General features: G+C 41.9%; 1 protein-coding gene across 6 annotated transcripts in view; it reads left to right on the top strand.

Annotated features, from left to right (window-relative positions):
- The window catches only part of LOC139542041 (ubiquitin conjugation factor E4 B-like), a 69,371-nt gene that overhangs the window by 46,921 nt on the left and 7,110 nt on the right, over window positions 1-15,340 (top strand). For all 6 annotated transcript variants that reach the window (XM_071347018.1, XM_071347019.1, XM_071347017.1 and 3 more), the window contains 10 exons: window positions 81-279; window positions 3,370-3,505; window positions 3,619-3,718; window positions 4,052-4,179; window positions 6,483-6,581; window positions 7,417-7,652; window positions 7,855-7,981; window positions 8,188-8,332; window positions 8,452-8,586; window positions 11,445-11,636. In XM_071347018.1, the coding sequence (XP_071203119.1) occupies window positions 81-279; window positions 3,370-3,505; window positions 3,619-3,718; window positions 4,052-4,179; window positions 6,483-6,581; window positions 7,417-7,652; window positions 7,855-7,981; window positions 8,188-8,332; window positions 8,452-8,586; window positions 11,445-11,636 (1,497 nt within the window). The remainder of the gene's footprint in view (window positions 1-80; window positions 280-3,369; window positions 3,506-3,618; window positions 3,719-4,051; window positions 4,180-6,482; window positions 6,582-7,416; window positions 7,653-7,854; window positions 7,982-8,187; window positions 8,333-8,451; window positions 8,587-11,444; window positions 11,637-15,340) is intronic.

Here is a 15,340-nt window from a genome sequence, read left to right as displayed (position 1 = left end):
TTAAGGGAGTTATTGAGCAGTTCTTTATTTCATATTATATGTCATATGTTCCCCTCCCACCTCCTCCCATACTCTCGCAGACAGACGACAAGCTGGTGTCCACGGACGGCTTCATGATTAACTTCCTGTCGGTGCTGCAACAGCTGAGCATGAAGATCAAGCTGGAGACGGTGGACCCGTACTACATTTTCGACCCACGCTGCCGCCTGCAGGTCAGCCGTGAGGAGACCCGGCTCAAGGCCACCATGGAAGAGCTCAACACCTGGCTGGCCGAGATACGTGAGTGGACACACACAGATAATATAACAGTAAATATGCCCGATGTCATAGATTTCCTATGCATCAGAATGGAACAATTTGTCAGCTCCATTTTTCTGTTCTATCTATGTGGACACCACCGTTGTCGTCATAATAATGTTTCAAGTGTACAGTGAAATGCCTTTTCTTTCAAGCTCCAAACCCAACAATGTAGTAATCAATATCAATGTAGCACAAAAAAATGACAAGGTAGAACAAAAACACACCAGAAATAGAAATAAGAACACGAGAGAATCACGGTCACCAACGTCAACCTACCAGACGACACCTTTTTCCTCAAGATTTGAGCACACTGATCCTCATCAACGGGGCCGCTGTGGAGATGGTCAATAACTTCAAATTCCTTGGCGTACACATCTCGGAGAAGCTGAAATAGTCTGACCTCACGGACACCGTAGTGAAGAAGGCACGACAGCGACTCCTCAACCTCAGGATGCTGAAGAAATTTGGCCTGTCCCCGAAGGCCCAAACGGTCTTCTACAGGAGCACCATGGAGAGAACACTGTCGGTCTGCATCACAGCCTGATACGGCAACTACACCTCCACGCAAGGCTCTCCAGAGGGTGATACGTGCAGCCGATGGGTTGGGTGGGTGCACGCTGCCTGGCCTACAGGACACCGACAACACCAGGTGTCACAGGAAGGCCAAGAAGATCACCAGCCACCTTGTTCTCCTCGCTTCAATCATTTAGACACGGGCAGTACAGGAACATCATGGCAAAAACTGACTGTCCAATGGCTTCTACCCTCAGATCATCAGGCTGCTGAATAGTTGGCTACCTGCTCCACCCTCGCCCTGCTACTCCCCCTATGGACAATCCCCCCCCGCTACTCCCCCTAACGATTTTCATTGTACCCTGCAGTCGCACCTGCAACCCTGTGCATGTGACTATTAAACAATCTGAATCTCTGAATATATATACAGGGTCAGTTCAGTACCATATTAACAATGTGCAGGGATACTGGAGTAATAGAGGTAGATATGTGTAAACGTAAGGTGACTAGGCATCAGAAGATATGATAAACGGAGTAGCAGCAGCATAAATTATGTGAGTGCATGTTGTGTGTGTGTGTGTAGAGTCCTGTGAGTGCAAAAATATAACAAGGGTAAACTCCGATAGTCCGTGAAGCCATTCTTTTTGCTATTTAGCAATCTTATGGCTTGGGGATAGAAGCTGTTCAGGAGCCTGTTGGGTGTCAGAATTGATGCACCAGTACCGCTTCCCGTGCGGAAGCAGAGAGAACAGTCTGGCTTGGGTGGTTGGAGTCTTTAACGATTTTCCGGTCCTTCCTTTCACACAGCTTGATATAGAGGTCCTGGATGGCTGGGAGCTCGGCCAAATTATGTATTGGGTTGTCCGCACCACCCTCTGTAGCGCCATGCGATCGAGGGCAGTGCTGAACTTTTTGAGGATTTGAGGGCCCTCACAACGATGATGATGATGATGGGGAATGTATTTCATTGAGATCACAGCTGGGTTCAATTGGTATTTGTTTCCTTTCAAATGCTTTAGCATTGGATTGAGTCGGCCCAGAGTACCAAAAGATTGGAACTATTCAATTGGTTCTGTTGTGCCAGGCAAGCTCAATCGAGCACAGCTAAGCATTTGAAAGAAAACAAATGCCATTTGAACACAGGTCTGGTTGAGATTATGCAAAGAAACACTGAAGATTTGTAGGCACACTGCTAATGGCTATACAGAACGTTTGCCTCTAGGGGTTCTCTTGAGCCAACATAGGTCTCCTAAATGGATAGGGGAAAGGGCACACCTCTCCACACATGAACAAAAGCTTATAGGCCTATTGTTTGCATAAAACAAAGTATTTCTGTGGTTAACTGCAATAAGCAATAATGCATCTTTAAAGGCGCGATATGTAGCTTTGTTCACGACCCAACCAAATGCACATAGGAATGTGAGTTACAGATCTGTCTTTCTCATTGAAACCAAGTCTAATAAGCGCCATGGTCTCATGTCAGATCAGCGCGACAGCCGTCTGCACTGATCTGTCTAACTTGCAAATACTCCTGGGATAGCGAAAAAGAACTTTGGTTACAATATGCTTTCTTAACATTAGAAAATGTCATCAAGATGACATCGTCCACTGAACCCCCTTACATCCTCAAGTCTGAGTTAATCTCACCTTAAAACTAAACCTGTAACAAATATTTGATGTTTATTTCATGAGCAGGTCTTCACTACCTAATTGTACATCTAGCAGTGGTAGAATCAGTATTAATGAAATTCGAAATGTGCACGGAAATTGGCTAGCAAACGTTAGCTAGCTGGTGTCTGCTTGCTGGCTGAACCAGTCTCAAATCAATCCATATGGAACTAATTCTGGGATGTGTCTTTAGTATAATTAATGTGATGGCATATTTTATCAAATTGATTACCTAACGTTTAATTGATTACGTGATTGAATAAAATAATGCAACAATTAACTCAACCTGGGGCACCACGGAGAAGTTTATTTAAGGAGTTCCGTCTTCCCAATGAACTCTTAGAGATCTAAAGATCTGTTACATTTCAGTTATCAATCAGTCATTAATTATTCTTTACCTTCTATCAGTCTCATCTGAAAGTCGTAAGATCTATCTGCACGAACCCTAGTCTACAGTCGTGGCCAAAGTTTTGAGAATGACACAAATATTATTTTTCACAAAGTCTGCTGCCTCAGTTTGTATGATGGCAATTTGCATATATTCCAGAATGTTATGAAGAGTGATCAGATGAATTGCAATTAATTGCAAAGTCCCTCTTTGCCATGCAAGTGAACTGAATCCCCCAAAAATATTTCCACTGCATTTCAGCCCTGCCACAAAAGGACCAGCTGACATGACAGTGATTCTCTCGTTAACACAGTAATCTTCCGACTTCAACTGTATATGCCCTGTTAATGTATGCACTCATGACTGTAGGTCGCTTTGGATAAGTGTCTGCTAATTGGGATTCATTATAATTATTATTACCTGCAAAATTGACTAACTGGATGTGCCATTCACCTACCTGAAATTGTCCTATATGTTGTCCTAATTGTTTTTATCGACAGATGACCCCTCCAAGTTCTATGATCCCAAGTTCCCCACAGAGTGTTTCTTTCTGACGCTGCACACCCACCACCTGTCCATCCTACCAGGCTGCCGACGCTACATCCGCAGGCTGAGAGCCATTCGCGAGCTCAACAGGTACACACACACACACAGTCAGTTTGAAGTGGTCCAATAGAGAGGCTTTTTTTCGTTATCAGTTTTGCTATGATGTGCCCTAATGAAGATGACCCTGTTGTTTGACGTGGCAGGACGGTGGAAGAGCTGAAGAATAGTGAGAGCCAGTGGAAGGACTCTCCCCTGGCCAGCCGACACCGAGAGATGCTGAAGAGATGCAAAACCCAGCTCAAGGTTTGGTAACTTTAACTGAAAAAAATGTGTGGTTTTTTTGTTTTGTTTTTCAGTCGTATGGAACTTTACCAATTCTCCCATATGCTTGTGTTCTACTTTTCATACGTGATACATCTTTGGTGAATTCGAATTGCAAAAACAATAGAAAACGCAACATTTATCCAGTGCGTCATAGTTTCTTTCCAAATGTTCTTCCATTTTGTGTTGTTTGATACATGCTTTATGCTGAAATTAGTATTGCAGACAGGAAAATTCAACATCTTAACTTGTCACAACGAGTGAAGGACAATATTCAGTAGAAACCGTCGATCTTGTGATCTTTGGCCCTGACAGAAACTGGTGTGCTCCAAAGCCTGTGCCGATGCGGGTCTTCTGGATGAGAACCTGTTACGCAGATGTCTGCAGTTCTACAGTATGGTCATTCAGCTCATCCTACGCATGGTGGATCCTGCCTACCCACAGTAAGTTACTATGCCACAATCGGGAACTGTTTTAATGCTGTAATATAAGGTTATATTACGAAGTAAAGTAGGCTACCTGGAGAAATGATTCTTACTAACCTAAGAATTCAAAGATGTTTATTTTTATATTAGAATCAACTTCCTCATCTTTGTAAGTTTGTATTTTATTTTTTTATAGATCAGCTTTAATATTGCAGATTGTGGCTTCATCAATGTAATAGTCTGCATCATCCCAATTCCCCATATATTTTGTGTGTATAAACTCCCTTTTTCAGGACCTTGTCTTTCAAAGATAATTTGTAAAAAATCCAAATAACTTCACAGATCTTCATTGTAAAAGGTTGAAACACGGTTTCCCATGCTTGTTCAATGAACCATAAACAATTCATGAACATGCACCTGTGGAACGGTCATTAAGACGCTTACAGACGGTAGGCAATTAAGGTCAAAGTTATGAAAACTCAGGACACTAAAGAGGCCTTTCTGCTGACTCTGGAAAAACACAAAAAGAAAGATGCCCAGGGTCCCTGCTCATCTGCGTGTATGTGCCTTAGGCATGCTGCAAGGAGGCATGAGGACTGCAGATGTGGCCAGGGCAATAAATTGCAATGTCCGTACTGTGAGACGCCTAAGACCGTGCTACAGGGAGACAGGACGGACAGCTGATCGTCTTCGCAGTGGCAGACCACGTGTAACAACACCTGCACAGGATCGGTACATCTGAACATCACACCTGCGGGACAGGTACAGGATGGCAACAACTGCCTGAGTTACACCAGGAACGCACAATCCCTCCATCAGTGCTCAGACTATCCGCAATAGGCTGAGAGAGGCTGGACTGAGGGCTTGTAGGCCTGTTGTAAGGCAGGTCCTCACCAGACATCACCGGCAACAACGTCGCCTATGGGCACAAACCCACCGTCACTGGACCAGACACGACTGGCAAAAAGTGCTCTTCACTGACGAGTCGCGGTTTTGTCTCACCAGGGGTGATGGTTGGATTCGCGTTAATCGTCGAAGGAATGAGTGTTACATCGAGGCCTGTACTCTGGAGTGGGATCGATTTGGAGGTGGAGGGTCCGTCATGGTCTGGGGCAGTGTGTCACAGCATCATCGGACTGAGCTTGTTGTCATTGCAGGCAATCTCAACTCTGTGCGTTACTGGGAAGACATCCTCCTCCCTCATGTGGTACCCTTCCTGCAGGCTCATCCTGACATGACCCTCCAGCATGACAATGCCACCAGCCATACTGCTCGTTCTGTGCGTGATTTCCAGCAAGTCATGAATGTCAGTGTTCTGCCATGGCCAGCGAAGAGCATTGAGCACATCTGGGACCTGTTGGATCGGAGGGTGAGGGCCATTCTCCCCAGAAATGTCCGCGAACTTGCAGGTGCCTTGGTGAAAGAGTGGGGTAACGTCACAGCAAGAACCCCCCCCCCCCCCCCTTTGTTCAGGGACACATTATTCCATTTATGTTAGTCACATCTCTGTGGAACTTGTTCAGTTTGTTTCAGTTGTTGAATTTTATGTTCATACAAATATTTACACATGTTAAGTTTGCTGAAAATAAGCGCAGCTGACAGTGAGAGGACGTTTCTTTTTTTGCTCTGTGTGTGTACTACCGTTCAAAAGTTTGGGGTCACTTAGAAATGTCCCTGTTTTTTAAAGAAAAGTAAATGTTTTGTCCATTTTTAAAATAACATCAAATTGATCATAAATACAGTGTAGACATTGTTAATGTTGTAAATGACTATTGTAGCTGGAAACGGCAGATTTTTTTATGGAATATCTACATAGGTGTACAGAGGCCCATTATCAGCAACCATCACTCCTGTGTTCCAATAGCACGTTTTTAGCTAATCCAAGTTTATCATTAAAAAAAAAAAACTTTTTGCAATTATGTTAGCACAGCTGAAAACTGTTGTTCTGATTAAAGAAGCAATAAAACTGGCCTTCTTTAGACTAGTTGAGTATCTGGAGCATTAGCATTTGTGGGTTCGATTGCAGGCTCAAAATGGCCAGAAACAAAATCCTTTCTTCTGAAACTCATCAGTATATTCTTGTTCTGAGAAATTAAGGCTATTCCATGCGAGAAATTGCCAAGAAACTTAAGATCCTGTACACCGCTGTGTACTACTCCCTTCACAAAACCAGCGTAAACTAACCAGAATAAACCAGAATAGAAAGAGGAGTGGGAGGCCCTGGTGCACAACTGAGCAATTGAGCTATTGTTTGTATTGTTTGTGACTTGCATTAAGTAGGTCAATAACGCTCCCTTATATTCCTTCTTTCCTTTTTGCAGCATAACTCTACCACTGAATCCCGAGATCCCCAAAAGCTTTGCTGCTCTGCCAGAGTTTTACATTGAAGATGTGGCTGAGTTCCTGCTTTTTGTTGTGCAGTAAGTCGACAGATCGATGCTCATAATTATTACATAGTGCAGAGCCAGACAAAGACAAAAACATTTCTACAAACTTGGGTGTTAAAAGTTTTTCTTTTATGTCATAAAAACTGGGCTGCTGTATCCTTCGTTTTGATTGGCTCCTAAAACAACTTCATTGGAGCTTTAGCCAATCCTGACCAACAGACTATAATGGGGACCACCAGAGTGGGATTGATCGTGTTAATTTACCCTGTTTTACCTGAAGCAAATGTTTCAGTCTTATCTTTAAAACATTTATTGGAGTATTGTATAAATGGTCACTTCAAAGGGATGTGATATAAGTAGGGCCAGAAGGATTTCCTAACGATCTGACCCAACCAGAGAAACTCCTGGCCCTGACATGCAGCGGACATTCTCTTTCCTTGTATTGATACATGCATGAGGGGGACCCTCTTCCTCCCTGGACAAGTTTCCTCTGTTTGACTTTTTCTCAGTTAGTCTCCCCTCATTTCCTCGCATCCTCTCTGCACCTTCTCAAACCGCATTGCAGGAGAAGTTCAAAGGTCCCTCCCCCCAGACCTTCTTCTCCAGTGCGTTATGAGTAGGTGGTGAGCAGAGAGGAAGCAAGAAATCAAGGAAAGATTAATTACATACATTTTAATTAACACCCCTCCCAAATTGCTGCTTACACATTATGAATTAACAAGGGTATATCTGCAGAACACTTTTAAATAAGAGGGTGTTTGAATGGGGGTCATATAGAAATTACCTTTTTTTTTTTATGTAAAATAATGCATCTTCTGAGAAATGGATTTTGACTGAAAGTCAGCATCCATTTTCTATGCCCTGCCAGGTATTCCCCTCAGGTTCTGTATGAGCCCTGCGTCCAGAACATTGTCACCTTCCTGGTGGTGTTCATCTGCAGTCAGAACTACATCCGGAACCCCTACCTGATCGCCAAGCTGGTGGAGGTTCTGTTTGTCACCAACCCAGCTGTGCAGCCGCGCACCCAGCGCATCTCTGAGATGATGGAGAACCACCCACTGTCCGTCAAACATTTGGTCCCGGCCCTCATGAAGTTCTACACTGGTGAGACCACTTGGTGCGGGGGGGATCCAGTTTATGCGGCAATAAACTGTGCTGGCTTGGATTTTTTTATTTTTCACATTTGGTCTTGGTTCCATCAACTACAGTGGATGTGTAGTACGGTTTGGCTCGACTCAGTTGTCTGAAAATGTTAAGTGGACTGATTCTCACAGGCAACTGACTGAGTAAATCCTCCCTCCCGCAGACGTGGAGCACACCGGTGCCACCAGCGAGTTCTATGACAAGTTCACCATCCGCTACCACATCAGCACCATCTTCAAGAGCCTCTGGCAGAACATGGGCCACCATGGCACTTTCCTGGAAGAGTTCAAGTAAGTGGGCTAAAATCAAAGCTTAGTATTCATCTCATGAATTACTTTTATGGTGACGGCCTGGTCTAAATAGGTGTCCACCGTCCGGTCATGGTTGTATGCTGCGTGTAAAATGTTCTCGGAAATAGTTCAGACTCATATTGAATTTTCTGTGTGGCTTCCACAGGCCTCCCAGTCAATCAATACATCTGTTTGTTCCCCTGTAGCTCCGGGAAACAGTTTGTGCGTTACATCAACATGCTGATCAACGACACCACCTTCCTGCTGGACGAGAGCCTGGAGTCCCTGAAGCGCATCCACGAGGTCCAGGAGGAGGTTAAAAACAAGGAGCAGTGGGATCAGCTTCCCAGGGTCAGTACGGAATTTCTGGGGAGTAAACAAATGGGTTGTGAAGTGCTTATAAATGTGTTACGAAGCTCATTTGTAGTGCCTTAAGACTGAAACACTGAGTTCCTCCATTTCTCCCTCAGGAGCAGCAGCAGAGCCGCCAGTCCCAGTTGACCCAGGATGAGCGGGTGTCACGCTCCTACCTGGCCCTGGCTACAGAGACGGTCGACATGTTCCACATCCTCACCAAGCAGGTCCAGAAGCCCTTCCTCCGGCCCGTGAGTACCACTCTGACCAGGACAAAAAATACACATTTGAATCATGCTCTTTTTCCAGGCTACAAAGGCAGAGAGGGGCTCTAGAACACCCCATTTACAAATGTTGTTTTTGACAAAGATGAGGTTTGCATGACTTTTACTGGCTGTCAACATAGCCACATACAGCAGCCGACAACAACAATAGAACATTGAGAAGAAGAAACGATGTGCTGTTCTACTCGAATGAATGAAACATTTTAAGGCCTCTTTGAAAAGGGTATCCTATGACTGGCGGGAAAACAAAGGGGATGATGGCCACCACTTAGTAAACGGAAAATGTAGAAAAATGTATTGTGTGGTTTACTTTTCACTATCAAGGCACTCTTGAAGAAAACGCAGGGAATAACTTCTTGATTTAAAAAGTGTTTATTGTCTTGGCATTACGGTAGAAATATAAATAACCTGAAAAACAAACGCCAAAGGGTTTTGGCCTGGTATGTGCCTTCATCCGTTTTCTTCAAGAGTGCCGTGATGGGAAAAGTAAGGCCCAACATTCATTTGTCTACATTTTTTGTTTACTAAGTGGTCGCAATCATCCCCTTTGTTTTTCTTCCGAGAATAGAACATTGCTGTGCAGCAGCACAAAATATAGTTGAAGTCGGAAGTTTACAAACACCAGGCAAATACATTTAAACTCAGTTTTTCACAATTCCTGACATTTAATCCCAGTAAAAAATTCCTGTCTTAGGTCATTTAGGATCACCACTTTATTTTAAGAATGCGAAATGTCAGAATAATAGTAGAGTGATTTATTTCAGCTTTTATTTCTTTCATCAAATTCCCAGTGGGTCAGAAGTTTACATGTACTCAATTAGTATTTGGTAGCATTGCCTTTAAATTGTTTAACTTGTGGCAAACGTTTCGGGTAGCCTTCCACAAGCTTCCCACATTTTGGCCCATTCCTCCTGACAGAGTTGGTGTAACTGAGTCAGGTTTGTAGGCCTCCTTGCTCGCACACGCTTTTTCAGTTCTGCCCACATATTTTCTATAGGATTGCGGGGCTTTGTGATGGCCACTCCAATACCTCGACTTTGCTGTCCTTAACCTCACTAGGGTATGTGAGACGCTAGCATCCCACCTCGTCAACAGCCAGTGAAACTGCACTGCGACAAATTCAAAACAACAGAAATCCCATAATTAAAATTCCTCAAACATACAAGTATTTTACACCATTTTAAAGATACACTTGTTGTAAATCCAGCCACAGTGTCCGATTTCAAAAAGGCTTTACGACGAAAGCACACCAAACGATTGTTAGGTCAGAGCCAAGTCACAGAAAAACACAGCCATTTTTCCAGCCAAAGAGAGGAGTCACAAAAAGCAGAAATATAGATAAAATTAATCACTAACCTTTGATGATTTTCATCAGATGACACTCATAGGACTTCATGTTACACATTACATGTATGTTTTATTTGATAAAGTTCATATTTATATCCAAAAATCTCAGTTTACATTGTTGCGTTATGTTCTGTAGTTCCAAAACATCCGGTGATTTTGCAGAGAGCCACATCAATTTACAGAAATAATCATAATAAACATTGCTAAAAGATACAACTGTTTTGTTTTTTGTTCGCGCCTTGATTCCATTACAGTTCGTAGAAACATGTCAAACGATGTACAGAATCAATCTTTAGGATGTTTTTAACATAACATAAAACATAAATCTTCAATAATGTTTCAACCGGAGAATTCCTTTGTCTTCAGAAATGCAATGGAACGCAGGTCACTCACGGGAGAGCTCGTGATCAGCTCATGCCAGACACCTGACTCAAAGAGCTCTCTTTCCCTCATTCTTCACAGTAGAAGCATCAAACAAGGTTCTAAAGACTGCTGACATCTAGTGGAAGCCTTAGGAAGTGCAATATGACCCCATTGACACTGTGTCTTTGATAGGCAATGAGTTGAAATACTACAAACCTCAGATTTCCCACTTCCTGGTTGGATTTTTTCTTAGGTTTTTGCCTGCCATATGAGTTCTGTTATACTCACAGACATCATTCAAACGGTTTTAGAAACTTCAGAGGGTTTTCTATCAAAATCTACTAATAATATGCATATATTAGCAACTGGGCCTGAGTAGCAGGCAGTTTACTCTGGGCACCTTATTCATCCAAGCTACTCAATAGTGCCACCAGCCATAAGAAGTTAAAAATAAATTTGTGGAGTGGTTGAAACACTCAGGTTGGGGTCATTAAAACGTTATGTGAACTTCCGACTTCAACTGTACATGGGACAAATTGCACTGTGAAAAAATATTACTGCAGTGCTCCACATCTGCCAAGCTCGCCGGGCCAGTTAATCAAGCTTTGGCCAGCACATTTTCAAACTCCAAAACAGAGAAAAGGTATTTGTATTTAATCCTTCTCAATCTTCCCAATGTCTGACGCAATAACAGGGATGCAAGCTAGTCACCTTTCTGAGAAATTCTCCATTTTGAATCCAAAATTGGTGACCTACGTGAATCATGTAGATCCGATTAGAAAAGTTTTTTGGGGGTGGGGTCGGATCACTACTGGCTGTAAGCGAACGAGTGATGCGCGTTTGGAGTAATAGTGGCTGCTGTATCCAGGGCTCAGCTTATCGTTCACACAACAGAATATAGCGCAGCACCCGACTGAAGAAAGAAGAGACAACCTAGTTAGCCAGGATTTTTCACTAGGTACTGGCCCGGTGTGCCACTGGCAAATTTACCTTAATGTCAAGGTCTGTACGGTGTAAAGCCTACTTCAATAGTAACCTTAAACCATTCCTATTCATCGACGTAGATACACAAATATTATTCCTGGTGACTGAACTTCCTGCTTTGTGCGTTCCAGGAGTTGGGGCCTCGTCTGGCGGCCATGCTGAACTTTAACCTCCAGCAGCTATGCGGGCCCAAGTGCCGGGACCTGAAGGTGGAGAACCCAGAGAAGTACGGTTTTGAGCCCAAGAAGCTCCTAGACCAGCTTACTGACATTTACCTGCAACTTGACTGTGCCCGCTTCGCCAAGGCCATCGCCGACGACCAGGTAAACTGTAGTAGTCGCATATCTGGGTTTTCAAATAGAAAAGTCCCAAAACTGCAAACCCCACCCATCTGGCAAAAAAAATTAAGTATTTGAACCCATGTCTGAGTAGAAGTAGGCCCCAATACATTTTTGTATGGATGCTCTGCTGTATTTTATATACTGTATAACTTTATGTATATATGTATGACCAGAAAGATTTAACATTTATGACGAATACATTAATCTCATCTAAACTAAACCCTAAGCATTGATAAATAAAGAGCTTTATACATTAAAATAACTCTGCAGGAAAGACCTTACTGCAGCCTGACTGTATATTGAGTGTACCCATAGCAGTGAATCAGGAAGTAAAAACAGTTCTACTGACTCAAATTTCTATAGTTACACACCTACCTACACTCCCCTCCCACAGTAAAGTATATATTTTTTTATTTGGCTCTATACGACAGCTACTCTCCCATAAAGCCCAGATTGGTAAAGGACTGTAGTCCTTCTGGCAGGTTCTCCTATTTCAGCCAATGAAATCTGTAATTCTGTCAGAGTGGTCATTGGGTTCTTGGTCACCTTCCTGACCAAGGTCCTCCTTGCCTGGTTGCTCAGTTTGGTCGAATGGCTAGCTCTAGGCAGAGTCTGGCTAGTTCCAATGATGGAGACCACTGTGCTCTTGGAAACTTCCAACACTCTAAAAATTGTTTAGACCCTTCCACAGATACAGTACAGTGCCTAAGGAAAGTATTCAGACCACTTCACTTTTTCCACATTTTGTTACGTTACAGCCTTATTCTATAATTGATTATATAAATAAAAACTTCTCAGTAATCTACACACAATACCCCATAATGACAGAGTGAAAACAGATTTTTAGAAGTTTTTGCAAATTTATAAAAATAACAATTTGTTGTGTCATATAGCAAAGGGGTGTGAATACTTATGTAAATTAGATTTATTTTATGTGTATTGTGTGTAAAACATTTAGAATTCAGGATGTAACACATAATGTGGTGTATGAATTAGGCACTGCATCTCAGTGCTAGAGGCATCACTACAGACCCTGGTTCGATCCCGTGCTGTATCACAACTGGGCTGTATCACAGCCAGCCATTATCGGGAGTCACAATTGGCTCAGTGTCATCCGGGTTAGGGGAGGGTTTGGCCGGGGTAGGCCATCATTGTAAATAAGAATTTGTTCTTAATTGACTTGCCTAGTTATATAAAGTTTAAATTAAATAAAAACTTTAGAAATGAAAGCACTTCATGTACAGTGCCTTCAGAAAGTATTCATACCCCTTTGACTTATTCCCCCCCAAAATCTGTGTTAGTCTGAATTTAAAATAGATTAAATTGAGATGTTTTGTCACTGGCCTAAACACAATACCCCATTATGCCTAAGTGGAATTGTGTTTTTAGTAATTCATTTAATTAATTCAAAATGAAAAGTTTGTCTTGAGCTAATATGTATAGTGTTCAAACCCTTTTTATGGGTAGCATAAATAAGTTCAGGAGTAAAAATGTGCTTAACAAGTCACATAAGTTGCATGGCCTCACTCGGTGTGCAATAATAGTGTTTAACAACATTTTTGATTGACTACCTCATCTCTGTATCCCACATATACAATTTTCTGTAAGGTCCCTCAATCGAGCAGAGAATTTCAAACACAGATTCATCCACAAAGACCAGGGAGGTTTTCCAATGCCTCACAAATAAGAGCACCTATTGGTAGATGGGTAAAATAATAAACTGATATTGAATATCCTTTTGAGCATGGTGAAGTTATTAATTGCACTTTGGATGGTGTATCCATTCACCCAGTCACTACAAAGATGCAATTTACTTTTTTTCCTGAATACAAAGTGTATTTTGGGGGTAAATCCAATACAACACATTACTGAGTACCGCTCTCTATATTTTCAAGCGTAGTGGTGTCTGCATCATGTTATGGGTATGCTTGTAATCGTTAAGGACTGGGAAGTTTTTCAGGATAAAAAATAAACTTAATGGAGCTAAGCAAAATCCTAGAAGAATACCTGGTTCAGTCTGCTTTCCACAAGGCACTGGAAGGACAATAGCCTAATCAAAAGGCCAAATCTACACTGGAGTTGCTTACCAAGAAGACAGTGAATGTCCCTGAGTGTCTGAGTTTATAGTTTTGATCTACTTGAAAATCTATGACCTGAACATGGTTGTCTAGCAATGATCAACAACCGATTTTTGAAAAAGCTTGAATAATGTTTTGAAGAATTATGGGCAAATATTGCACAATCCAGGTGTGGAAAGCTCTTAGTCTTACCTAGAAAGACTCCGCTGTTATCGCTGCCAAGGTGCTTCTACAAAGTATTGACTCAGGAGCGTGAATACGTATGTAAATTAGATATTTGTGTATTTAATTTCCTATATATTTGCAAAAATGTCTAAACATGTTTTCACTTTGTCATTAGGGGGTTATTGTGTGTAGATGGGTGAGAAAATATATTTAATAAATTTAGAATTTGGGCAGTAACACAACAAAATGTGGAATGAGTCAAGGGTTATGAATACTTTCTGAAGGCACTGTATATAGTCCCCCAAGGGTCGTTACACCTCAAACAGGATCTCAACACCCACCATCTCAGATTTTTCTGAAATAGTTTCTGTATTTAGAAACCGATAAGATTAACATTCATGAAACATTGTTTTGTTTATATTGAATTTGATCTCTGATTAAGCTAATTGATTGCACCCAAATTTGACTTTTTTAATTTATAGGATTCATAATATAATGTTCAATAATTATAGTACCTAACATCCGATTTGGACCATAATTCTTCCTAACAATGAGTAAGATATGAGGAATCCAGGAAAATGATCAAAGACCACAGATACCCCAACAGTATACAGTAACAGTTCTCTGTCTGACACGTAGTATGGAGCTGAGGTTTGGAGTATTGCTTCTTCATCCTATGTAATGTATTCCCTCTGCATCTGGGGATGTTTTTCCCCCCCCTGTTCAGAGAAATTTACCATTGAACTTGCTTGCATTATTTACCATAAATGAATGTTAAGTATCAGGTTTTGCCCACTAAATGCCTCTGTTCCTGCTACTGCCACACCATTTTATCTATGTTGCTGGTCTCTTGGGTTTAAAATGGATCACAACATTTTCTTTTAAACTTTGGATAGAAAACCAATTGCTTTTGTTCATGATGAAAATGCATTGTGTGGTCATCCTCATTTTTTTTGTGTTTTATTATGTATCCCCATTAGCTGCTTCCAAGGCAGCAGCTACTCTTCCCGGGGTCCAGCAAAATTAATGCAGTTTATACAATTTTAAAAACATTACAATACTATTCACAACACATTAAGTGTGTGCCCTCAGGCCCCTACTCTACTACCACATATCTACAACACAAAATCCGTTTGTATGTGTGTGTCTGTGCTTTTGTTTGTGTTGCTTCACAGTCCCCGCTGTTCCATAAGGTGTATTTTTATCTGTTTTTTTAAATCTAATTTTACTGCTTGCATCAGTTACTTGATGTGGAATAGAGTTCCATGTAGTCATGGCTCTATGTAGTACTGTGCGCCTCCCGTATTCTGTTCTGGACAGTTCAAGCCATTCCTCCATGAAGGCAATTCAGTTTGTCCTTCTCTTAGGCTTAATCTGTCTCCAGGAAACGGCCCATCTGTGTGTGTTTAAAGCAAACCGTTAGGCTACAGCAGTTCTAATGGT

The sequence above is a fragment of the Salvelinus alpinus genome, chromosome 17 (genome assembly GCF_045679555.1).
Source record: "Salvelinus alpinus chromosome 17, SLU_Salpinus.1, whole genome shotgun sequence".
Taxonomy (NCBI): Eukaryota; Metazoa; Chordata; class Actinopteri; order Salmoniformes; family Salmonidae; genus Salvelinus; species Salvelinus alpinus.
The sequence above is the reverse complement of the archived record's forward strand: the minus strand, read 5'-3'. Positions and strand labels throughout refer to the sequence as shown.